At 38.4% G+C, this 25799-nt stretch overlaps 1 protein-coding gene across 1 annotated transcript in view; it reads left to right on the forward strand.

Moving 5' to 3' along the window:
- PPM1E (protein phosphatase, Mg2+/Mn2+ dependent 1E) overlaps window positions 1–25799 on the forward strand; it is a 68725-nt gene that overhangs the window by 40004 nt on the left and 2922 nt on the right. The window contains exons 2-4 of the mRNA XM_067309574.1: window positions 18027–18145; window positions 22767–22966; window positions 24737–24925. Of these exons, the coding sequence (XP_067165675.1) occupies window positions 18027–18145; window positions 22767–22966; window positions 24737–24925 (508 nt within the window). The remainder of the gene's footprint in view (window positions 1–18026; window positions 18146–22766; window positions 22967–24736; window positions 24926–25799) is intronic.

Consider the following 25799-nt stretch of genomic DNA (forward strand, 5'->3'; position numbering starts at 1 on the left):
GCATGTTGTGTTTATTGAGATGTATTTTGTGCTTGTTCCTGCAGAAATCCTGTTACAGGAAAGCATAGGCCTGAATGCTTTGACTTTATGCCCTTGGTAACAACAAGGATTTATTTCTAGCTCCCTGGAAAGATTGTAATCTGGTTGCTACCCTGTGCTAAGGAGCATACTGCCACGTCTTTACTGCTGCTGTTTTTCATACTAGCCAGATGTCGATAGTATTTGTATGTTAATGTATTCTGTAATCATACCTTCATTTTACTGTATACAAAAACTTAATTCCATACTCCTCATAAAACCTGACGGATCATTCTGTACGTAGTCCTCAACAGGAATTGTGCAATGCTTGTTACAAAATGGGCGCTGGGTTTATTAGGTAGTCTTCATTTTGTAACAGGGTGTCCTTTCCCAGCACCTTCTATCCAAGGTTCTAAACATACATTCCAAATATTAATGAATTAAACTTCAGAGTATTTCTCCAAAGTTTTGAGGTGTAATACTATTTGACAGCTAGATGGATGGAAGTCTAGAGATTAAATGATTTGCTGAAAGAAGTGTCATTAGTCAGATGCAGAACTGGGAACAACGCTAAGTCTCGTCATGTTACGTCTTCCAATTTACTACTGCTGTGTTATTATAACTTAAATCTTGCTTTAACAGTAGCTTTCCTTGTACTATCTTTGAGCTCAGCTGGTGTTCCTAATCTTTTTTTTTTTCTTGATATAATATTATTTTCAATCTAAAAAATTGCTGTTGGTCACAGTTGTGTCTTTTATGTTGACTCCATGCATCATTAAAAAGCTCTTTCAAGCCCTGGTGTGCCACCTGTAGTTTTCTTTGAAAGCTATCTGCCCTTGAGGCAATCTTAGTGCTGTCTGACTGTACTTCTAATAGATTCAGCTGCAAGTTATTAGCAATCTTTTATAGCTAATTCCAACAAAAATAATTCATTGTTTTTCAGTATGGGTTTAGAATACAGATATTTTCCCCTACATTTGGTGCTTGCTGATGGTTAAAACTCTTAGCACTCTCATGGCTCTTCCTATGGTCTGTCTAAATTCTTTCACAAAATTCTCTGTACCAACTTAGAAAACATGCTTGGTTTTCATCTTTACTCGACTGCCTTCCTCTGACTTTGTTCTTCTGTGATTATGTAATTACTGTTCTAGTTTACTGCAACGCTTAGTCCAGAACTTTGATTTTCAGAAGCCTCTGTATGTTCCTTTAGCTTTTCAAGGCCATTATCATTGATGGAGTTTGTACTGGCTATGTGGTTTTGGGGCAGAATTGATTGAATTTCTTTATTTTCAAAATATTACTATTACAAAATAGTACAATGTTTTAACAGTGCAGATTCTGTGTTAGTTACTTGCTTTTGTGTGACCTTTGATCTTCTGTTTTAGTAACATTCCTTTGTCCTTTTTCCAAGGAGTCTGTGGTGATTATTCAGACTTTTTAAAAAAATTCAGGTACAGGTGTTGTGTAGTGAATTCTGCACAGAGTATTGCTAATTATTACACATTTTATTGCCGCTGTGCATTCATTATGTGCTGCACACAGCAGGTTTTCATAAGCAAGGTATTAAGCAGTCCATCTTCTTCCCATAATGACTCAGTGATTAAGTTGTTAATCTCAGATGAAGGTGTTTCAAATTCCCGACCTGCCTTATTCCAGCCAAGAATTTTATCTGAAGCCAAGCTTTTCTGATAAGTGTTATATCTCTTTGCAGCTACTTTACTTTGCATAATTAATTCATTATCATTTGAAAAGGAGACTGGTTCTTGACCAGAACAGGAGCAATCATCTGGGATGTGAGGGAGTAAATTTTGGGTCCCTGTTTTGATTCAGGCAGAGCAAGACCTTCAGTCAGTGTCTGTCCTCCATATGATCCTCTCTCTGCCTCCCCTCCTCCTCATCTCCTTTCTCTAAGAAAAGATTTAGGTTTTGTCCCAGTGCTGAATAAAAAGTACATAATTTTGCACAAAATAACTTACAAAATTTTAAATAAAAGGCAACGTTGAAGAGTCAATTAAAGGATCTTTGGTTAAATGGAAGTTGTGTTTTCATCATAATCAGCAGATAAGTTTTCACCTATATGTTGTTTTAGCTCTTTCTAGTAAAATAAAAGTGTGATTTAGCCCTATTGCTGATGATGCAACTGGAAAATATTATCTTTTCCTGCTATTCTTCTTTTGTTTTACATGCCAAATATTGCTTTGTGGGCTTTTTTATTTGCCTGCCTTATTGCTAACAAGGCTGGTAATAGGTCCCTTGTGTTTACTTTCTCTTTCTGCGTATGAATATGGTTAGCAACTTTGTCACAACTTGGAAAATAGCCTCCATAGACTCCTTGGTTAGGTTGTGCTTGTGGCTCTGTTGCACTGTGCTGACGTATAGTGTCTGTTTTAACCATGTTTTAGGAAATGAAGTATGTTTGTCCCAACTACTCTAATGCACATTTTAGTGATGCATGCCGTATGAGGAGAGGAGTCTAGGAGCTAAACACAAAAATTCAAGTCTGTGTAGCTGCATTGCACTATGACTGTTTAACTATATGCATTGTATGCCCTTTAAACTCTTGGTATGCATAGCGTTGAGCTGGAAGATTTTACAAATGTATTGAATTCAATTGTGTTCCATAACTCCTTTTGGCTTAAGCTATGAAAGAGATGTGTTTTCTTTCAGTGATACCATGGAAAAATACAGAATTTGTTTCAGCAGGAAACAGGAGGGTTAAAAGTGTCTTATATTAAGTAGTATCACATGTTTGATCTCTCCATAAGGTTAGGCATTGTTGGAGTACGACCACAAATAATAGCTGTGGTTTGACTCTCTGGTCAAGTTCTTCTGGTCTATGCGGATTTCAGCAAGTCTGCACCCATGTGTGTGTAATATTGTAACATGAAAACACTGATGATAAATGATTTTCACTGAAAGTGATCTACATCATGTACTGCAGAAGTTGAAATGTAAAGATTTGTCTGCATATATTTGGCATTTTTGCTTTGAAAAATACCTTTAATTCTGTGGGTAATCATTAGCCAGAATGGTGTTAGCTACAAATAGAATGGGGCCAATTGTTGATTAGATAAATATGGGGCCTTTTACTTGGCCAACGCTTTAGAAAAGTGGACAGCATGGAATCTGTTGCAATATCACTAGGTTGCATGGGTCTAAAATTGCCTTGCTGTAAGTGCAATTTTCTAACTTAAGGTGCTTTGCTTTGCAATCTGTGCAACTTTCTCTTAAAATACACGTAAGTGCTAAGAAAAGAAGTTTTTGTCTTGTGCCTGTGTTAACTGTGTAGCGCATCTTCCCCAGACAGCATGATCGCTCGATGGGAACTGAAAATAGATACCTTAATGTCTAATACACAGAAAACAGTGACAGTAAATGGCGTCAGGGTATTTTCCCAACTACATCTTTTGAATAAAATAGATTATATTTAGTTACCTTAGCAGACTTATGGGAAAGAAACGATGCTTATTATATAAAGCAGAAAGCTGAGGTTTAGATGCAGGTAGTACATTTAGTACAAGGCCTTCTGCTTCTTTCAGGGTTAGAGGCTGAAGCCTCCTTGTGGACATAGCTAATTTGTTAATAAATAGCAAACAATTATAACAATTATATTCCATTGTGATGAAGTCTCTCAGCTATACTTAGCCCTGATTATGTTAGGGGGGTCTTCAGGAAGAGCTGAAGTCTGACTACTTGCCCAGTGGTTTTCCATGGTCCACGGCTATAGTATTGCTGGTGTACTTGTGAGCAGGGTTGCCAGTTTCTGCTAAGTGGCTGGGCATGTTCTACTAAACGTGATTAAAAATAATAATAATAAAGTTTCTTGAACACTGTTTAGAACTTCAGCTGTCAGATCAACACAAGCCAGGAAGTGTTGTGCTCCAGCAGTTGGTCAAGAGGCTTATATTGAGTATTCCTCTTCAAGCCGGTGTCTCAGTATGATACTAAAGAGTGGTGAGAGACGATGATGTAGACTGGTAAATGACATATCAAGGTAGATGGATGATTCTAACCGTTCTTGTTTTCACTGAAAATCCCCTTGTATGTATAGTAAGCCAAGACAATATTCACATTGTTCTGGCTAAATTTTAGCTTGGATAACTCCAATTCCTATGCAGATTTCCACTGTTGTTTCTAGGATAGTCCATTTTTTACAGCTTGTCCAAAGCAGTTGTGTAAAGTTTCTATCCATTGTTAGTGATTTACTGCTTTTCATCCAAGGTAGCCTGCTTGTCAGTGCTGGTAGAAGTAATCATTTATTTTCAGATTATAAATCATTTGGAAATGTATAAAGCACTGTATACATAGAATATAATCATTTGTCTCCAAAGGTTCCCTGTTTTTTATTAATGTTTTGATTTCATATTCCCTCTGTCTGCGTATCAGTTACTTCCTGAATATGCATTACCATTGTAATTGATAGTGTGACTCTTAAGTAACTCTCTTAACTGCTGATTATAACAGTGACACTGCTCCATTTGAAGAAGCTTTGAGCCTACTCATCACTGCGGGTGAGTCAGTCCCCACTAGTGTCTTATTTACAATCCTAGTTCATGCAGCTTCAAACAAGTTCTGTTGCGTTTGAGGAAGATATCTTCTGATCTGAGTATGTTTTTGCCAGATTCCAAATTAACCTCCAGATAATGTTGTTTGCATTTGTTTATCTTCCATGAAAATAAAACCCAAACTTTTACACACACATTGTGATTTCATATTCCACTGTATATTTAACTGTATGCAGGAGGGACTTAAGTCCAGGCACCAGGCCAAGGGAAAACAATGACACTGATTTTCATCACATGTTTCCATTTTCATTTTATTCAGGCTTGTGTTGTCTATAGGCTGTTGTGTGCTGCCTCATTTCTTGAGGTATTATGTAACAGATTCTTTCTTATATTTAGAGCTTGCCTGCCTGCTGAAATGGTCACCAGTTTAATAATAATAAATTTATAGGAGAAGATACAAATTTTCTTTAGTATCTCTGAGGGAGAAAGAAGAGGTTGTGTTGGGTTATTCTTACATTAACTGGAATGGATCGGAGGCAGCAGTATTACCTCTGATATGGAACAAATGAATGGGTTAATCCAACATTGCTCATACAAAACAAAATGCAGCAAACAAGATTTAAAAACAATGACTGAGTCCTGTACATAAACAAAGTTCCAATTTTTGGTGATAGGCCATGTAGAATTTGTGTTGAAAAGTCCATGGTAGAAAAACAGCTTCTATAATCTTATGAGATTTACTTTGTAATGTCATTACCAGCTATAAAAAGTGACAGCTCTTATTTTCATTTGACCTTATAACAGTGATTGGAGTATATATATAGATTTGTTTTTAAATTATGCTGGAAATAATTTTAGAACATGTTTTCCAAGTTTTAAATAATTCACTGTACCTTTCAGCACAGGAGAGACTCTACAGCACACTGCAGACTTGCTTGAAATCCTCAGCTGGTTGAGAATCAATCCATATAGTCTTTGTGTGCAGAAAGAGCTATATATAGATGCATACTGCAGGCAAGCTGTATGTTATGCAGGCTCAGGACCTGCTTTACCCAAAGCAAAACCCATATTCTTTTTCTTCTGAGCTTGATCACTCATGTGGCATATGGTGTATTCAATACAACAGTCTCAGTAAAATCATAATGCAAATTTTAAGTAAGTCTCTGAACTGGGGGAGTTGGGAAGACAAGCCAAGGAATGGGAAGTAGAGAACAACAAAAAGACCCGTGTTACTTGAGCTTGCTTGACAGTTTATGTATTATGGCTCCTTCCTACAATCTAGCAAACGATGGAGTTGATTTCAGATGCCTCGATACCGTTATACCCTGACATAAGCTAAAAGTGATTTTTTCCCCATCTTTTTTTTTTTTCTTAACCTCTCCAGGTTTTCAATTTTTTCTTCTTTTTATTTCCCAGAGATGGTACAATTTTCAGCATTTCTTACTGTAAATAGATCCATATATAAAGTGAAAGGTGAAATATAAAAGGAAAGCTGTTTGGTTTAAGCTTGTGTTGCTATAACTACTCCCCCAGTTCTTCTCTCTGCAGCATTTGAGCGTAATCTCTCCTCGTCATTTGTGGGCACTGTTCTCTGTGATCGATTATGTATTTCGCATTGGTGCAGTTCCCTATGATGTTGGTACATAGTGGGAAAGCAAGATGTTCCCTAAATTTGTACCCGTAGATAGGTAGGCAGAAGCATGTTATCCTATCAGTCAGCCAAGACAGATATTTGCGGATGTATCTTGCTTTTAAGCCACAAAGAGCATAACCTCAACTACAGTTTGACATACTTTGTCAAATACTGTCAAGATAACTTCTCTCCCTGTTGTTTTTCATGTTTTCAATGTTTTGTGATGCGGTCTCTTAAAAAAAATAGGCATAGAGGAGAGACAGGACTTGGGATTTCCACATTCCACTCTCAATATGAAACTGTATTTGTCATTGCAAAATGGAGATGATAGCTGTACTTTTTTTTTCCCTCCATAAGGAAGGAGGAAATATAGGCAAAGGAGAAGAGGAGATTTAAGGAGTTTAACACTATGACTCATTTCTAGGTCATTAACTAGAAGGTATAGAGCCATGCTAAATAACTAAATACTGGTTAATAATTCTAACAAGTAGTTCCAGTATAACCTGTGGAAATCCAATTCCATGCCAACTTTTTAAAATAATGTGCTATATTTGGGAGGATATCTCTTAATTGCTCTTCATGAATATGATTACTGAAGGTGGGTAGTGATAGGTTCAGAAATTTTTTGGACCAAGATTGGAAGCAGAATATTTTACAGCACCAGCCTGTGGAGAAATGTCTAAAAGCTGCCACTGTGTCTTTCAGGCAAGAACAACTAAAAGCCCTAATGCATTTTATTTGTCTTTCTGTTCCTCAATCCTATAAATAATTCAGTTCTGTTGGCTTAACTACTACTGGCAACTGTTATTTATTAAGAATGACTGAAATAACTATGAAGCTCAGTAGAATAGAATGCATTTGGGATTTTAACGTGAAACAGAGTGCCTAAAACATTTTGATTATTCTTTGAAGAAAAAACCCAAAACTCTACTGCCAATATTCTTTGCATTTCTGCAAAGGACAAGTGACAGTGGGAATTAGGATGTCATCTTTTGAAGTAAGTAGAGGTTTATTCCTACAACAGAGGACACGCACTGACCTTAGAGTCCTTTTCCCCCCTCCAGTGTCTTGTTCTGTGTGCATCAATGCCAGTAATTTTAAAATTGAGGTTCCAATTATATCTTTAGTTTGCCCTAGTGTATAATGTTTGAATACATTCTTTTGTTATATGTTTATCTGTAAAACTATTTTTAAATATGCTGTGTAGGCTTTTTGTATTTGCTTTTAAATTTGATTGTTTTGCATGTCATGCTCAAGAAAAAGGGCAAAAGAGCAACAGTATTTTCTGGTGATCAGAGCAAGTGACTGAACTGCAGGTCTCTTGCCCCAGTCCTGGTTTTGGGTTAATTAATAATATCCAGCCCTTCTTGGCATTGCTCATCATTAGTTTTGAAATTGCTTTCCAAAGGTCAATATCATTATCCCCATTTTACAGACAAAAAAATAAGTCTCCGGAAGGGCTCAGATCAGGCAGAGTATTGCTAAATCAGAAATAAAATATGCTACGACTGAGTGGCAGATATTTGGCTGTACATGTCAGATGTATTACTGTATAACAGTAGACTGCTTTTGCAAGTCAACTGATTATAAATGGTGCATTTGGAATAAATTTTATATCACAAAAGAGTTGACATCCAGGACTCAGATGACTAATTATCTAATCTTACATCTGGCATAAACACCCAAGCCATTTGTACAATGAACTGCATTTCGTGAGAGTGAGAAGGGAGAGAACGTTCTCTGCTGACTCAGTGGTCGTAAATCTTCTGGGATGTGTTTTGCTTTATATTTGAAACTCCTCCAAAGGGTTGAAAGAAGTTAAGTGATCGACTGTCATTTGAAAATCCTAGCCTGTAGCCTTTATTTTTTATAGTTTATGTAAAAACAAATATTATAATACAAGCACAGTTAATTGGGGAATAGCTCTGCAGATTTCATTCAAGTGCAGTGTTACTGAAAGCTGTTTCGTTTGAATGGGCACTGCAGATTCATTGTCTTCATTCTTTTTTTTTTTAAGAAATCATTCTACAATTGTTTGCCTTGATGATGATCATCAGTAGAGATATTGATGAAGAAAGCAGTATGTGCCTCTATGTAGTGTTTTGTTTCATTTGTTTGAAATCAGGTAGTAAACTCTAACACAGTACGATACATTTTTCTTTATGACTAGTAATCAGAGGACTTACTCATGTTAATTTGATGTGAAATAAAATAGATGCTCTGCACTGAATGATTCTTATTGAATTTTTGTTTCTGGACACATTTAATTTGTACAGTCCATCATGTTAAGGGATGTAACAGTGAAAGTTTATTTTTAATTGACAGAAAAAATAGGAGATGAGTCAGTGGTAAATAAATGATATGTCTAAACTTTTAGGGGCAATGCTTGCCTGTTGTAACAAATTCTCCTGCAACATGAACTTTTCTAGATAGTGTTTCATTAGTACTGTATTAAGAGGGAAATCATCCAAAACACCAACTTGGATGTAAAATCCTGGAATAAAAAGAATATATGTAAACAACTTCAGAGCAAATGCTGACACTCTCACTGATTTTAGAAGGCATCTCATTCCAGCCTGACAAAGTACAGAATTTATAAATTAAATTTTATGTATTTTATATGGTTTTGTGCTGATGCTGGCACACTTTCAGATGTAAAATTAAATTACTTTTTCCAATAAGGCAGCATAGATTGAAGCATGGATTCCTTTCTTTGCTAATGGAGCTAGTGGAAAGATATTGAATTATGCTAACTTTCAAATTGACTGAGAGCCAGAGAGAGAAAAATCAATGAAACTTTTGAACATCCTGTAGAGCTTTTAAATAGGCCCCAGTCTAGCAGAGAGACTCGCTATGAGAAGATTGTTGTTGACATTGGATTTCCAGTTAAGAAATGTATTTCTCTGGATAAGCATGCATCTTGCATAGATGTAGACTTCATTAGTGTTCCAGGTACTGGGGTGCTAAGTAGGCAGTGATGGGCTTTTGGAATGGTAGCCCGAAGATTTTTGGATACAATATATGTATGTCACTCAATTGTTAAGTATTTCTGTTTGAGCAGAGAATGCGCCATGTAACTAAGCAAAATAATTTGTGTAAAACAACAACAACAAAAACCAGAAGGATCTTTTATTTCAGTCTAACTTCATCTAAAATCCTGAAAGTCATATTTATGGGTGATTCCAATAAATTATTTTGATTTTGACTAATGATAGGATAAATATAGATTATTTGACTATATGGTCACCCTTACATGTTGAGCCCTAATGGTGTAAGCATTATAATAAATGCCAGTCGAATATGTGACTTTCCACACTTTTATAACTTTATAATAATATTTTTATAATTTTGTAAAATGCATCATATAACAGTAACTAAAACTTAATAAAAGACTATCTAATCCCTCAGAATCTTGCTGCTCAGACTGAAAAGCTTCTGACTTAGAGAGGAGAGGAGGAGACTGATATATTGATACAGTCTGTATTGCAACTGAAATTCATGGATTCTGGTCGGTCTCTTTCTCTGTAATAAAAAATCTCTCGTTGCATTCCTTCAAATTCTTAGTTTACCTTTCTTTTAATAACAGAAGGATAAAATGTGTCTCTAAAGGTCTCCAGTCCTGGAATATGATTTTCAACAGCTAACTTTGTATCTTGAACTCTTTGATGTAATGAAGAATATTATACAGTCACCTCTAGGAATTCCACTTCTTGCATTATTTTTGCTTTCAGATCTTTGAAAATTCATCTTGTTTTTTAGTTTATGGTATGGTAGACCTCTCTTGTCATTTTAAAAGGCAGCTTCAATGCAGGTAGGATCAGCTCTACAGAGACTGAAATATAACTAACCTCACAACTTCCATATTGTGAGAATGAGTCAGAGGAATCATAGAAACAGGTTGCAAAGATAATATACAGATAATCTATTCAATTAAATAGTTTGGTATGAGCTGTTTTATGTACTTTGGGTTTTTCACAGTTCATCCCTTCAGTGGGACTCATCTATAATCATCGGACATTAAATCATAAATCTTTAGATGAGAGGTTTGTGGTCAGTAACCATTTATTTTTAATACACATTTTTTAATATTTTAATTATTTTTAGAATTTTTTTTTTTACACAATAGCCTTCATGGCACTGCCTCATCAGAGATTAGAGATCTCAATTTAATTCATGTGTTGAAGATGGTATGTTAAAAGTCAAGGGCTTCCTTTAGTGATCTGTATCATAGGCTAAAACTTTAATAACAGCATTCTGAAAAGTTAATTTCAAAAGTCTGGTTTGTAAGGGAGCAAGGCTTTCCTGACCGCCCGTTCTGTCCGCTTGTCAGGTCCCTCTCCTCAGCAAAGGTGACCTTGCTGGCCGGCTTCAGTCAAACTTGAAAGATGGGTTGAAGCCTGAAAGATGATTAAATACCTGTGCGTTTGCTGGAAATTGGTGGCAGGCTGGGCGAGAACGGCCCCTCCAAGGTGAAGGCGGGGAAGGGAGTGCTTACCCTGACGGATTTGTCCGGCAGCGCCGGAGGGCCGGTCGGCCCGTAGCTAGTGGAGCGGATGGTGCCGCGGCCGGGGGGACTGGGGGGAACCGGCGGGGTTGGAGAGGAGGGTCGAGGGGCAGCGCGTGGGCATCCGCAGGGGTCGGGGCTCGCCCTTCCTGCTGCCGGTGGCATCGCGTCTCCTCTTCGGCCTGACTTCCAGTGAGGAAGACGTTTGCAGCGGCGTGCTGGAAATTCCGTCCTAGGCGGCTTCCGAAACGTGTGTGAGCGTAGCTGCGGAGCAGCCTGCTCTTAGGTTTGGCGTCCACTGATAAATCTGGTGCCAGCCGCGGCCGGCCCCCGGAGGCTGGGAATTCGCCCTGCCTTCCACTTCAGCTGACTGGAGAAACGAGCTGGGATATCCCTTTGCAGCTGGGTCTCCCAAGTGGTCAGATAAAAGAATTTATAAGCCGTGCTCTTGCAGACGTGCTTTCACAAGCAATTTTTTCCTTCATTTTTTTCAGCATTATGTCAGTATTTTAATCTGGCTCTCTGCCCTACTTTTTTTTTTAATTAGACAATTTGATGTGCCATGCAGCACAGCGCTTTCTCTACTTCCTTGCTTATCATATCCTACCCCCAAAAATGGCAGATGAGTGTAGCACCTGAGCTCTTAGTGGGATCAGTGCCAACAGACTCTGTTCTGCGTTTTCACAAACGTTTCCCATCTGATCACCAAACATAATTTCCTAGATTTTTCCATTCATACCTATTTCATATATTCTTTAATAGATAGAGCATTTTGTTGACTTTTACTGTCTCTAAAAAAAATTTTGAATAAAGAATTAGAAACTTTTTAATACCCAACTAGTGTAGGTAATTTGTGAACAAGTCAAAAGGAAAGTCTTTATGACTATCTTTGTAATAGCTAATAAATATTAGTTAATGTTAGTTAATTAGTTAAAGGGCATTTTTTATTGTTGCTCTTTTTGTATTCTTTTGTTATTTTGAAATTGAGAATATAAAGCATTTTTAGCTATCTGAGTCATAGCTATCTGTTGAAGATGAGCTTAATATAAGGTTGTATTCTATTTTATAAGAGAAACTTTGAGTGATTGCAAAAAAGTTGAGAATTTGTATTATCTACCATCAGCAAAAATCTCCAAACCTTGGAAGGAATTGCAAAGGGAAATTATTGTCCCTAAGAAATCAATTTTATTCTCATTCACTGTATTTAACTGTGAAGCCTTTGGACATTTCTGAGCTCATAGCCTCTGTAGATACTTTGTCATATAAGATACAGATGATACAAAATATAGTGATAAATACTGAAAATCTGATGTGTATATTGAAGCATCTTAATCTGGTTGTTGAAGACATTATCTGATGAGCAGTGCATCTCTGTATTTTTTTTATTTTTTTATTTTTTTTAAAGTCTAGTTAAGATATACTTACCTGCAGGATAATGTCTATATAAACTTGATCATACTTTAATGTGATCTCTAGAGTATCGCAGTGAATACAGTGTGAAAGGCTAAATCTTTTGTAAAAAAGATAACACTGCATTATCTATATATAATATGGGCATTGTGAGCACATGAAAAATGGTGTATTTTTTGTAATGGTTGCGTACTGTCTGAGTGTTCCTTACGACTGTCACCACAAGGACAGATTCATTTTGGATCTGACCAGGCAGCTGTCTCTGTAAAGCCTATAGATAGCAGCTTCCTTGTGTAGCACATTTTCAGCTCCCTGAAACAGATTTATCAAGCATCTTTACTGCCTCAACACTGCCAGCTCAAATGACTTCTCAAGGAGCTTTGGTTATGCAATCTTTTTAAAAGGTGCACTGTTTTTCTTGGCTTATTTATTTATTTATTTATTTATTTTAAACTCACTGCAGCAACTAAAATCTAGTGCAGGGTTTCACGGCAGGTCAGGAAAGCCATACTCCATTTGTCCACCATGGCCAGCCTTTAAATAACATCAAAATTTTCACCAGCTGTGAGAAGTGACACAACAGCATAGGTCAGATCATATCGGTGTGCTCACAGGAGAGAGCTGCGCTTTGTGCGTAAGGAGAGGGCAACCTGCAGTGACGGGAGCTGGAAATAACATTTTCTTGGCATAATTAGAAGATACAGCAGTAATCGTTTCAGGGTGTAAGGACTGCTTGACAAAATAGTCCTTTTCGTGTCCTCCTCTGAATCCTGTCCAACTTGCAGAAGGTAGAGAAACAGAAAATCCTTAGCTGGTATCCTGTCTTCCTGGATGGCTGCTGAAAACTCAAGGTAGCTGAAGAGAGGGATGAGTAAACACAAAAGGATCTGCCCAAATAGTTTCTCTGCTCCTTATTGCTGCAGTTCACCACATGGGATCTTTCAAAGATATAGACTTTAAAGACTTGTTCAAAGAGCTTCTAGGCTGTGCTAGAAGCTCCATCTGGAAAAAGTCTCATGAGACTGGTATTTTTTGTGAATACAGGCTGGGGACAAATGAGCATTTTTTTACACTGAATTCTTGCAAAATTTGTTTTCTAAAAAGAACATGCAACAGGCCACATTAACACAGGAGTGTTCATCAAACTGCATCACTAGTGTAATGTGTTCTGGGAAGGATGCAGTTAGCTTGTCATTCCTGTAAAGTCTTTTACTAACACAGTAAATTATAGCCCTTATGGGAATGCACTGTACTTGCTGCTTTTCAGGTCATGTTCTTGGTCTTGGATTCCTGTATTTGACTACATACAATGCTTTATACTGTTTGCTTGTGGATTTGTTTTGTGTTTCAGAAGAGTGAATAGCATTTCTATTTAAATCCTGTTTCATTCTACCTAAAACAATGGTTTTCTATAGTTAGGGGACTCTTGAGGTAATAGGAGCATTACATGTTTTGTGATTTACTAGCCATTTTTGTCTTTGAAAGCCACAAGTACGTTTTGGTCCATTTTTCTTGCTTTGTTTGAGTTAGTGATGCCACATCAATTACACTGGACTGGGATAGTGTAAGTATGCTCAGCATCAATAACACTTAATTGTATATTTTGGCAAGTGGCAGTAATGGGCCTGTATCCTCATTTTTCTAGACTTTTAATCAGCAGTGGTATGTCTAATGCTCTAAGAACACAAGCATTACTGAGTTTTAAGAACTTGATCTCTCTCGTGTTTTTTTCCTTTTGAGATGCTTTAACTTTTCTAAAAATGTTTACTTCATGCAGTTGTTATGACGTCCATTAGCTGCGTGCATCAGATGAGATCTGCCTGTCTAGAGCTCTCGTCTGCCTTGTATTCCACTTAGAATTTCTGGCATTGTGTGAGAACAGACAAGATGGAGCAAGAAAAAAGTATGAATGCTCCATGAAGCATGTATATAGATTGAAAACCTCTGCCACTATCATGATATTTTGCCCTTCAGTTGTGCACTTATCTAGACATTTCAAAGTATTTTGCGAACATAGAATTAAGCCTCCTCCAGCCCTCCTCCCTCTCCCCCGGGAAATGACATTATCATCCCTTATTTGTAGATGAGGAATTGAAGGACTGAGTGGTGAAGTGGCTCGTCCAGGGTCAACCGCTGAATTAGCGGCATGGCTATGAATAGACATAGACATTCTAGCTCTCAGCTCTCTGCTAAACAAGATCATACCCTCCCAATTTCTATTTGTCATGACTTAATGGCTAATAACATTTGAACATCTAGAATGTGGCAGAAGAATTTATTTTCAGCCAGCGAACAGGTAATCCTTACTTATGCCAGCTGCAGAACAGAATACACCTCCAGAGTCCCTACAAATCCTGTCTGTCATTTCCTTCTTTTATGGAAAAGAAGATGTGAGGACAGTTGAGAACTACTCCTGCGAGTGTTTTATCATTCGAGCATGGGTCTTTGTTATTTCATGGGATTCTGCAGGTTCCCACCTGGATGTTCGTTTTTGTGATAAAAACAAAGCTTCATTTCCCTCAATATAACAATAACGAAGCAAGTGTTCTGACAGCAGTTTGTCTTCAAAATCTAATCCATTTTAAAAGAAGTTATAAACTCCTGTGCAGTCTGCTATTCCTTGTTACTGAAAGGGAGAAGTAATTGAACTAAAGTCCTTTCAGGAGAGAAGTAGGAGAATTTAATTTTGTGTTGTGCTAATCAGGAAGAGGAAGTCATCTGTCTCCAACTGGTCACTTCACTGCTTACATTGCATAGTCCTATAAAGGCTGCATAAGAAGCTTTGTGAGGAACAAATGTCAAGGGTAATTAATTCTTTGGCAGGCAGCTGTTGTTATTAGGACAAAAAATGGCCAGACATAAAAGGAAAGCCTTCATCTGATTTATTTTCTCTGTCTTTTCCATCAAAATTGATATCTCACTCAAACCCCAATGGTGAACTTTTATGCAATAAGAATTTTAAATTTGCCTTCTCTTTTTTTAGTAGGAGATCCTGTATTGGATTTAGAACACAGAGGAATAGCTCAGAGAAAATGTTTGGAAAGCCTTCATTGTTCTAATGCTATCAGCAAGGAGAAGAGTTGTGTGTTAAGCTGGTAACATAATAATATGTGGGCTGAGTTAAGCCCACTTCAGACTGTTTTTTTTCTCAACTGTAATTGATGGAAACTGCCCACTTCTAAGCTTGATTTATTACCTTAGCCGAGTTATTCCAGGATTGCTGCAATGCAACTGTGGGTGTTCTAAGCACACCCACCCTGCCAAAGAATCAGGAAGGATGTACTTAAAAACCTCTAATTTATCTAATAACATCTTTAGTGGCTTTTTGTGTAGGTTTAGTATTGTAATGGAAATACATGCTTTGGTTAGATAAAGAGCTCCTGAGCGAATCTGCTAGCATCACCTAAGCAGGCTGTAGGGACATGTAAATAGCATTGGCCGGCTGGCTGGGGAAATGCTCTGACAGCTACGTGCACTGTAAACGCACCTTCCAATTTTCTGATCTGTCACTGAAATTTTAGATTTTATTATTTTAACTTTAAATATGAATGCTCATGACTGGGTGTGCCTTGTTTTCACAGATGAGGCTTTCCTACCCCCCGGGAACAGAGGTCCCCAGGGTTCAGGGGAAATTTTTCCTGTGCTTTTTAGGTCCTGTGTCTCCACTGTAGCTACTGTCTTTGACTTAATTCTTAACAAGGTGCCCTCTTTGCCCATCAGTGGAAACTCTTGAGGGGTTGTTTATAAGTGACACAAGGAAGTCCGAGGGAACAAATTTGCCCTTCCTAAAAGGTTTCTGCATTGACTGGTGAGAGTAAGCCTGGGACTGGGAAACAAGCTCAGATTCTTGCAGGTGCTACCACAGCCTCTTACATTCCTGTCTGAAGCAAGCTCAGTCTGGGAGAGGCTTGTGTTTAGAAATGCTTTCAGCATGAATTCTTCTGCTTTACTTTGTTTAGGCTGTACAATAACAAATAATCTATGCATTTTTTCCGAATGCTATTCTTACAGTGTCGCTACCTCTGTTGACATAATTATTCTATCCCAGGCGTAGCAACCTCTTGCTTTTGTTGTAGCATGGAAATCATATGTAGCATGAACAGTAACCAGCATCACTGCTCTGGAGTATTGGAGCTAATAATAGAAATGAAAAACCTGTTCTTTGTGAGCTAAATAAAGGCACACAAGACTAGATAGAAAATCAACTTCTACGTGCGCTAGAAGTAAAGGAGGTCCCAGTGAATTTTCTTCTTACTCCTTAGTCTTGCCACCAAGTATTGCAGTATGTAAATAGGATCAGAGTTCTCCTGTTGTGCTGGGAAGAGTCGGGCCAAAGACAGCTGATTTCCTCGCGCAGCCATGCCCCATTCGTGCGTGTGTTGCTGAGGTCCGGAGGCGCTGCGTGCGTAGAGTGCTCAGCTGCTAGTTCCCGGAAATATTCCTACTGATGGTGCAATAGCAGAACGGGTGGCTTTCTGCACAACTTCGAGGGTCAGAACTTGTCTCAGGATAATGTATCCCTTGGAAAAAGATATTTATTCCTATTCCTGTGTTTAAATAATTCACAGATATATTGAATAGTAAATAATGAGGGTTGGAAGACCTCTTTTGTGTACATTTTCTGAATCTGTTATGTAACCCTACTGTTTGTAACAACATTGGTATCAAGTATCTGGAAAATATTATGGCAAAATGGCCTTTCAAAAAAACACCAAGTACTATAAATCTAATTGACGTTTTTTTCTGGAATTCAGATTTGCTGCTGAAGTGACAGTACATGAGCCAATTTAGGACTGCAGTTATCTTTCCCGGGCAGCGTACCAAATGTGAATACAAATGACTATCGCCACGTGCTTCTCGGGCTCCAGAATGAAGTCTGACAAGCGTGTGTTTTGTGCGTAGATGTTTGTCCATTCTGGGTCTGGCTGGTCTCATCTCAACTGTGGTAAAAGCGTAAGAGCCAACACACTGGGCCTAAGCAGAGGAAATAGGTTAAGGAGATACATTTGCTCGTTGCCTGTTTCTTGGCTAGGTGAATTAACTGACTTGGAATTCTGTTGCTGATGGACTCTTTCTGAGACTAAAGTTGGCTTGCATATCTGTGCAGTTCTGCAAAGGTAGATATGTCTTAGGCAGAACGTTGTTACCTTCGGTGTTAACCATGAAACTGGAAGTTTCAGGCTATGTCAGCAAGAGACACCTGGAAAAGTTAAGGTAGACCAATAGGAAATACGAAGCTGTGCATAAATTAAAGGCTATTAAACTCCTCTTGAATGATAGCATGTACATGTAAAGTGGTCTTGACTTGCTATAGATTAATTAACCTTGTGAGATATCAAGCTTAATTAACCTACAGTGAGTTAAAGCCACTTTACTCTTGACAGAGATCATTCACAAGGAAGCTTAATTCACTTTTAACCTGATGCACAACAACTTTGTACCTTCTATGGGTTTGCATTAACTTTCCTCAGTGCCCCTTAGTAAGGTTTGGAAACTTTGAAAAGAGAGGACTTCTTTAGCCTTAAGAATTTGAATCAGGTTTCTAAAGAGAAGCTTAAGAAACTGGACAGAATGGGCTTGAGATAAAAGTGAATAATGTACATGGAGAAAATGTGCTAAGCAAGTATTGCATGATAAACTCTGCAGGTGGGTTCGAGTCTTGGTTTGAAAAGCAAATAAAGGATATGAAATGGAGCATTAAAAACTAAGAGACAGGAAACAGAAGTGAAGCAAGGCTGCTAAAATCCACATGGTGAGTCCAAGAAGGTCCTGCTTGCAGAATTGCAGCATTATCGAACAAATAAGAATCAGAGATTTTACAAGTCTTGGATAACATTCATATTTGAGTTTATTTACAGAAAAGTGTTGTTATGTATTACCCTGATTGCAAGTTACCTTGCTAAATCAGATGAAAATATCTTCTTGTGGGTTTCTTTTTGTTTTCTTGTTTTTCCAGTAATTGTCCTTCATTTTTGGCTGCTGCTTTAGCTAGAGCAACTTCAGATGAAGTCCTTCAGAGTGATCTTTCAGTACATTACTTACCAAAGCATGTGGACAGTACAGATGGGATCATACGTAAGTACCTCTGTGCATAGTAACATATAATTTTATGTTGTGTGGATCTTTCATTTACACTCTATACTGGACAGTATGATATGTATATTTTGCAGATAATTCATAGATTTTAAGGTCAGTAGTGACTACAGAGATCCATCTAGTCTGACCACTTGAATAGTAATAGATTTTCCTCAAATTAGTTCCTACTACCAGCCAGTTATGAGGTTTGAGTTGCTCCTTTTGTAAATGAATGTCCTGTTGTAATCTAAAAAGGTCATTGGAGAATTCACCACTGCTCTAGATAGATCTAGTGGCTGATTTCTTTCAAAGTCAAAGCTTTCTCATTTTTGAATCCTAATTTGTTTAGTTTCAGCTCTTACCATGGAATTCTTTTTCAGTGTTTTTTTTTTTTAATTGCTTTTCTTTGGTTGTACTCGAGTCTTTTTTTTGAGTTTTTGCTCCTTAAGACCAGGTGGAAGTTGCTCCTTACCTTTAAGTGCATCTCCACAAGGCCCAGGGCTGTATCTGGTGACCCTGATTTTCTTTATAAGGACTTGAGACTATGAGGTCCTGCTGCTTGCTGGCAAACAGCAGTTGTCCTCCTTCATCCTTACAGCAAAGCCAAATATAGGTGGGAGGAGAGAATTTAATTCTGAATTATTTCAGTCAGAAGAGTTTTTATCAGAACTTTTAATTTTTTTAATAGTTTCAGTGAAGATAACATTATCCCTTATAAAGATGTTTTGTGCATAAAAGGAAAATTTCCTTTTCTCCATTTATTTCTCTTGGCTAACAAGATTTTTTCCATCATCCAGCGCAAAGCCATGCATCCTAAGTCATTTCAGGATTCTGCTGACTAAACAGCCTTGAAAAACTTTCTGGGATGCTCATTATGATGAAGAACAATATTCCTTGCATGTATTTACAGGAATTCTGTCATTCCATTTGGAAAATACATAATCACCAAAGCACTGTGTACATGCCTTTTTTGATAAAAAGAGGTAAATGATTCTGGGAATAAGAGATATAAATCTGGCTCTTTGAGGAGGGAGATTCTGGTGTATTTCTAAGAGGCCTTTGCAAACCTGAGAGGAAGTAGAACATGCTATGGGCTCCCTTTTGGTACACATTGCTGCCTCCTCCTGCTGAGCAGGTAAACAGAATAGATTTGTCATTGTTCTGGCGGAGCAGCCTTCATTAATTTCAAATTGAGATCTTTGAGACTTACATAAATATTTGACAGTCTCCAAGGAAATGTTGACTAAGCCTCCACACAGAATATTTAAAGAGTTCAAAAAAAAAAAAAAGAAAAGAAAACCTTCAGAAATTTCCATTTAAATATATTTAAATCTGTAATATGAAGAAGCAAACATAGATTGATATGCATACAGGCTAGAACAGGCACTAAAAATATGGGACTCCAGACGCAGTATGTTGAGGTGACTTGTCATACAGAAAGTGCTTGAAGATGATATATACCTTTACAGATGCAATGTAAGGCATTAAAATATGAAAATAAAGGGGGAGAGAAAGATAGAGAACATTTTCTGAACCATAGTAAAGCAATGTTTTCATATGAATGCTGCAACTTCACATAATATACCAGAAATCATCATTTTCCAAACAGAGCTTTAGCTCAGGAAATGCAAGGTTTGGCTAATGAACGAGGCTGACAGTTCCCTCTAACTGATATCATATGGGGAGACTTTCATGCTTTGAAAGAAAGTGAAGAATACTGTAGCAGGTGATGGAACTGGGATTTCTACACCTTGAAATGTTGTGTTCAGAAAACACTACTTATTTTAATGATTTTTGGACTGCTGTAGAATGTGAAACCAAGTTGAATTTAGCCTGCTGGTTTTGATATCCAATTTTATGTCAGTCTGTCTTAGGAGTCCGGCAAGGTTTTTACTCAGTATAATACAAGGAGACATTTACCTGATTTGCCTTGAGTTTGAATTTGCTAGGGGAGGAAAAAAAAAGAGAACCCAGATTTCCTTTGTGGCACATTTCACGCTGAGTAGTGCAACATGACAAATCATCTTGCATATTTATGACTGGTAAAAGAAGCCACTGGTGTGCTGACGGAAAGGAAAGTAGAAGCTTCGTGAAAAAAAGAATGCTAATCTTTCTTTCTAAAGAAAGAAAACTGCTTTGAGCCCACAAATGTAGGAATGCAAGAATATAGACCTGCCATATTCAGACCTGACCGTGCATCTTTGGAAATGAAGAATCTGAGAGGCATAGACCATGACTAATTCTTTTCTCCCAGTTGAACTGGAGAGGAGTAAGAGAGCTTCAAAGATAATTGAAAGACTTTTGATTTCCTTTTTGAAAGGTCAGGTTAGGAGTTAAGGGTGTTTAGTTTTCTTTTTGGTGGAGGAAGATCTTCACATGGGGGTTCAGCATTGCTGAGGAACTTCTGAAGGAGGCTGGACTGCATTACTTGCTGGAGGTATCTAAAATATCCAGCAGACTTCACAAAGCAGATCCGAAAGTCCCATTACACAGTCCTTCCAGACACTAGGTGTTGTGGAATAACCAGAATACAGTTTAGGTTCAGGTCAGAGCAGAAATGGGATTTCTATAACCAAGACGCAAAGAAGTTGTTGACTAGTCAAAAACTGGAGTTCTCAGATTAAGGAGAAACAATGTCTACAAACCTGAATTCTGATCTTTATTGTCACACTGCCCAAATTTTCAAGAGAGGTCTTAAATTTTACCAAGTACCAAAAAACAGAATCTGGTTACTGGTATCCTCTCTACACCAATTTTGCTCTAGAAGAAGTCAACCATCTTTGGCAACAATAATGCCTAAGTTGGATTTCCCACTAACTGTGGTACAATTAAGCATTACTTCCAGGGCTGGGGATTTTAGAGCAGCACTGAAGAACAGCAGGAGGGAAATGAAATTCTCCATGACACAACCACAATGACAGCTGAGTCAGTTCTGGCTCAGTGCTGCAGCATTAACGAATGATGAGTAATTTACAGCTGTGAGGGGGTGGTTTGACTGTTGTGGGCCTTTCTCCTGTTTTAATCTTGAGCAACAATTATTGATGATGCTGACACTACGCATATTCCCTGCAGGGGAAGGTTATTTAGTATCTCAGCACAGCAAATGGGTTCACTTCATTCTTCCTTCAGAGTGATGCTCTGAATTGTAATAGCCATGTGACAGGGAAATGTACGCCCTTTCCTTTTAAATACGCCTATTAGGAAAAACGGAGGAGGAAGTCTGTGGGGTTCCCTTCTGGAAAATATAATTTGCACATTTCAGGCTGTATGTTTTCCTTCCTTAAATATATTATCCAGCAAAGAGATTTCTGGGGGCACTAGTAAGAGCAGTATAGGCATTGCAGGAGAATTGGTTCACATCACTGTGGTGTTGGTTACATGACCCAATCGTCTGATTTTCAGCACTTGTTCTTAAAGCTGTGTGATTAAGAAGCTAGGACTCCTCCTTTTGATTATGCATATATCTTATTTCCATGTTTACTAGCTGATCTTGCAGACCAGTCTTGAACCACTTATAATCAGCAGAGCTGGGAATGTGCCTATTCCTAGGGGTCCTGGTTTCCTGATCATTATAGCCTACATCTACATCTTGTGTAGACCTATTACTGAAACTAGTAAATGCTGATTATAGATTCTTCACAGAAATTCTGTGAACTGAAAGGAGTCCTCACCCTCCACTCTGCTCCCTAGATTTGGGCCATTCCTCCTCCAGGAATGACTGACATTCAGGGATTGCCGTTATTGGAAATCTCAGCCTTTGATGATGATGAAAAAAGAGATTTGGATGCGTTCAGTTTGCTGACGCTTACTTCATCTTTCTCTTCCCTAAACTTCAGAACGATTGTCAAGTGCCTGAGTTTTCACAGTTTAAAATTACTGTTTTTCAGAAGTGATAGTTCAGAATATCCTTAAATTTAAGACCTCTCTGGTTTTCTCATTTGCTCGTGCAGATTTCTTTGACACTCGGTCACTTCAGGAATCTGGAAATAATGGTATGAAACTTAGAAGGTACCTGAAAGTGTCCCAGAATCACAGAACTGCATAATAGGTGAGGTTGGAAGGGCTACTGAATGTGTGCACTGCTGAAACACCTTCAAGTTAATGCTATTACTTTTGGTAGCTTATTTGCCACTGTTTTGCTTCAGTTTTGCAGTGAGGTGTTTGCAGTGCAGTGAACGGATAGATTGGTCTAAAAACAATACATCATTGTAATAGATTGTAGTTTCCCTGGGCATCTTGTATGTGACACAATATTCCATGATGAAGTCCCTGTCGGAGCCTTTGTGGTCTGGCTGCACCACCTTGTGTGGAGCTATCCTGGGGATCAAACACTGAGGGTAACATATTTGCTTTTCATTTTTCCTGATGCTGCAAATGAGTTCCCTGAAGGCACAGGGGAATACTTAAGTTAAAAAGACAATGAGCTGCTCGCTGATGAATGCTGTTTATGGTGAGTTTGGCTTCCTTTTCTCATGCTTCAGAATCTGGAATTTCCCTGCTGAAAACCCATCTCAATTGCTTGGCTAAAATGTTTTTGTTTCATCTTTATAATGTATGCAAGAGAAAAATTCTCACTTGATAACACTCTTAGCCTTTTATTTGTGGTTTTTGTCCTCCCCAGAGATTGAGACAGTGAAGCTAGCCCGCTTAGTTTTCAGCAAACTCCATGAGATCTGCAGCAACTGGGTGAAAGACTTTCCACTCCAGTGGAAGCCCCACCGCTACTATGAGACATCCATCCATGCCATCAAAAACATGCGCAGGAAGATGGAAGACAAGCATGTCTGTATTCCAGACTTCAACATGCTCTTCAACCTTGAGGTAAAAAGAGATTATATGGAAGATAAATACATATGCTGAATACAGTTTCTGTTCTTGAGGAAACTAGACTTTCTTTTCCTGTGAAAATGACAGCCATACCTGTGATGGACCTAAGAAGGATTGACTGTCAGGAGACAAACCTGGTCTTAAGTTAGTTCAGTTGATATTCTCTAACTATAGTTGTAATAAGACATGCAGTTTCTACGTAGGTTATAGAGGATGAAAGAACAATTTTCACAGATGTCTGATGATAAGTCATCTAACTAAACAAAGTTTGTATCTGCCCTGTCCTGATGTAGCCACTTAATGCAGTGGCTGAAGAACTGTTCTGCTATCCTACAGAAAGTGCAGTGCTACTTTTGTGAGAGGCAACTGATGCATTATATTATCATGTGATAAACCAAGGTAGGATCCTCTGTGTGGCTGAAGATGCCCAGGTATAGAAGGGAGTTGCCAATGGAAATGAGGAAGTGGTTCAGCTTCCGGTTCATCATTGATGCCAGCTGTCTGCAGGGGTGGGTCTGTACTGCTTTTCTGCCCTTTTTCTTGGGAGGAAGAAGCCAAAAGCAAGAGTAAGGAAAGGAATTAAAAAAATAAATAAATAAAGAGGGTCCAGTTCACGTGAGTATCTAGCAGCACTAGTAGTTTGGTGGAATGAGGGCCACACTTAACTCTGTTAATTTCTTTACGTTGCCATTGCTCAAACACTCATGCTTGCTCTTCCTTCAGAACTGTGGATACTGAGGAATGACAAATAGAAGAAAAGGGCAAGAATGTTACCACTGGGATCAGATTGCTGCATAATTGATTCTTTATTACATCCCGTCAGTTTAATAACCGTTTTCTGCGCCCTATCCAAATTCTTGCCTTTAAACTACACGAATGCAAACAGAGGCAGATGTTTCCTTTGCCTGTCAATTGTCATCTCTCTTCATTCCAATTTGTGTTGGAGTCCTTCACTTAAAAATTACATTGTATAAATATTCTAGTCATTGAGATGGCTGTCAAGGTTGAATTGGCACTGACAGTGGGTTGGTGTGTTGTATGTATGAATAGGCACAGAAGTTATGTCTCTTGGTACTGGAGCATTGTTTCTCTGTTTGAACAGATAAGGGAAAGCTGAGAAAATTGAATTGAAGATGAGTGATTTTGCTGTACTTGATTTGTGAATGTAATCACATTTAATTATCTGCTGAGAGAGTACATAGAGGTATTTTAAAAATAGATATCTAAGGTGATACAGCTTAGATTTAAAAAAAGAATGAAAGCAAAGGGTAGCTGGCTTCACATTTTAACTGTACCGGTATTTTATCACTAGGGGATTCCAATCTTGATGTAGACTTCAGGCAAACTGTATTGGATGTCCTTCTCTTTTTACATGATTTTTGCAGTCACAAAACTCCTGCGCAATTTGATGGGAATGGCACTTTCTATTTGAGATGAGTAATGGAATTGTAACAAATAGGACATAGGGAGCATTGAGAGAGCTACACGGATGATTCTTGCAGGCATCTTTTGTAGTTTGCAGATAGAGTTCACCTGCAGTAAAGTGGGAATTTGAGTGCACATCTCCCATTGATGCAAGTGAAGGTGGCCTGAGCAGTTTGTTTTCCCAGTGGAGATTCTGCTTCTAAGTGCAATTTAATGCTGCCTGGTGAACATCCACAGAGGACACCAGAAATCTCAAGTTCAAAAGTTTTAAAGACAGTCCAATTAACTGCTCAGATTGCTTTTTCCTTTGTTGTTTTCTCAATGTGTTTCCTTTGACAGGACCAAGAAGAGCAAGCTTATTTTGCAGTATTTGATGGTCATGGGGGAGTGGATGCTGCCATCTATGCCTCCATCCATCTCCATGTGAACCTGGTCCATCAGGAGATGTTTCAGCATGACCCAGCAGAGGCGCTCTGCCGAGCTTTCCGGGTGACAGATGAGCGTTTCGTCCAGAAGGCAGCCAGAGAGGTGAACGAGCTATCTGGGAAAGAAGGGAAGTGGGCTTGACCCTGAAAGTATTAATTTATAAATTCTATTCATGAAAAAAACAGAAATCGGGTGAATTTCATACTATTGAGAGACACAGATCAAGCTTCCAGAACATGTCTTTGATCTGACAGGAACAATTAGAGTTCACTCCGATGTTCAGTCTGGTTCAACCACATAGCTAGCTTCCTCAGACGCTGAAGGCATATTTTCTGCAGCCATGAGTAGATCTGAGGAGTGGGAGTCCTAGTTTTACCCTTGAACCTCAGTGCAGTGGGGCAGCAGGGCACCGAATAAGGCAAGGTCTCAGTTTGAAGAGCTCAAAAGCTCCTCAATCACATGAAGATCAGGGAACCAGAAAAGTGGTGCAAGGCACACCTTGCTCCCAGAAACACCTCCTGAAGACAAAAATGATGATGACTGAAAAAACACTAATAGAATACATGACATCAGTAAATTGACTATGGTATGCTGGACTAATGGAGGTGTGTAGCGCCCAGCACTGTCGTGGTGATAACCTTCTTGGTGTGTTCATTAGCAAGGGTGCACCAAGTACGGTCCTGACTACAGGCCAGGGGTCAACACAGAGCCGTCCACGACAGCTCACAGTGCAGATGCCCACTGATGGACTTGGTAATGTTCCATGAAACGTCAGCCTGGCACTTCTCACAGCATCTGATTCATTTAGGAGGAGAGAATGGCTGCTGCTGCTGCTGCTCTTGTGTTCGCATGCTAACTAGGTTTAGTCCCTGGGGTTTTTTTGTTTTGTTTTGTTTTGTTTTGTTTTTGTTTTTTTCCCCTCTCTACAACATAAATCTTTTTTTGCTCCAGAAAGCAAGAGTAAATGGATAACTGC

This window comes from Apteryx mantelli, chromosome 22 (genome assembly GCF_036417845.1).
Source record: "Apteryx mantelli isolate bAptMan1 chromosome 22, bAptMan1.hap1, whole genome shotgun sequence".
Taxonomy (NCBI): Eukaryota; Metazoa; Chordata; class Aves; order Apterygiformes; family Apterygidae; genus Apteryx; species Apteryx mantelli.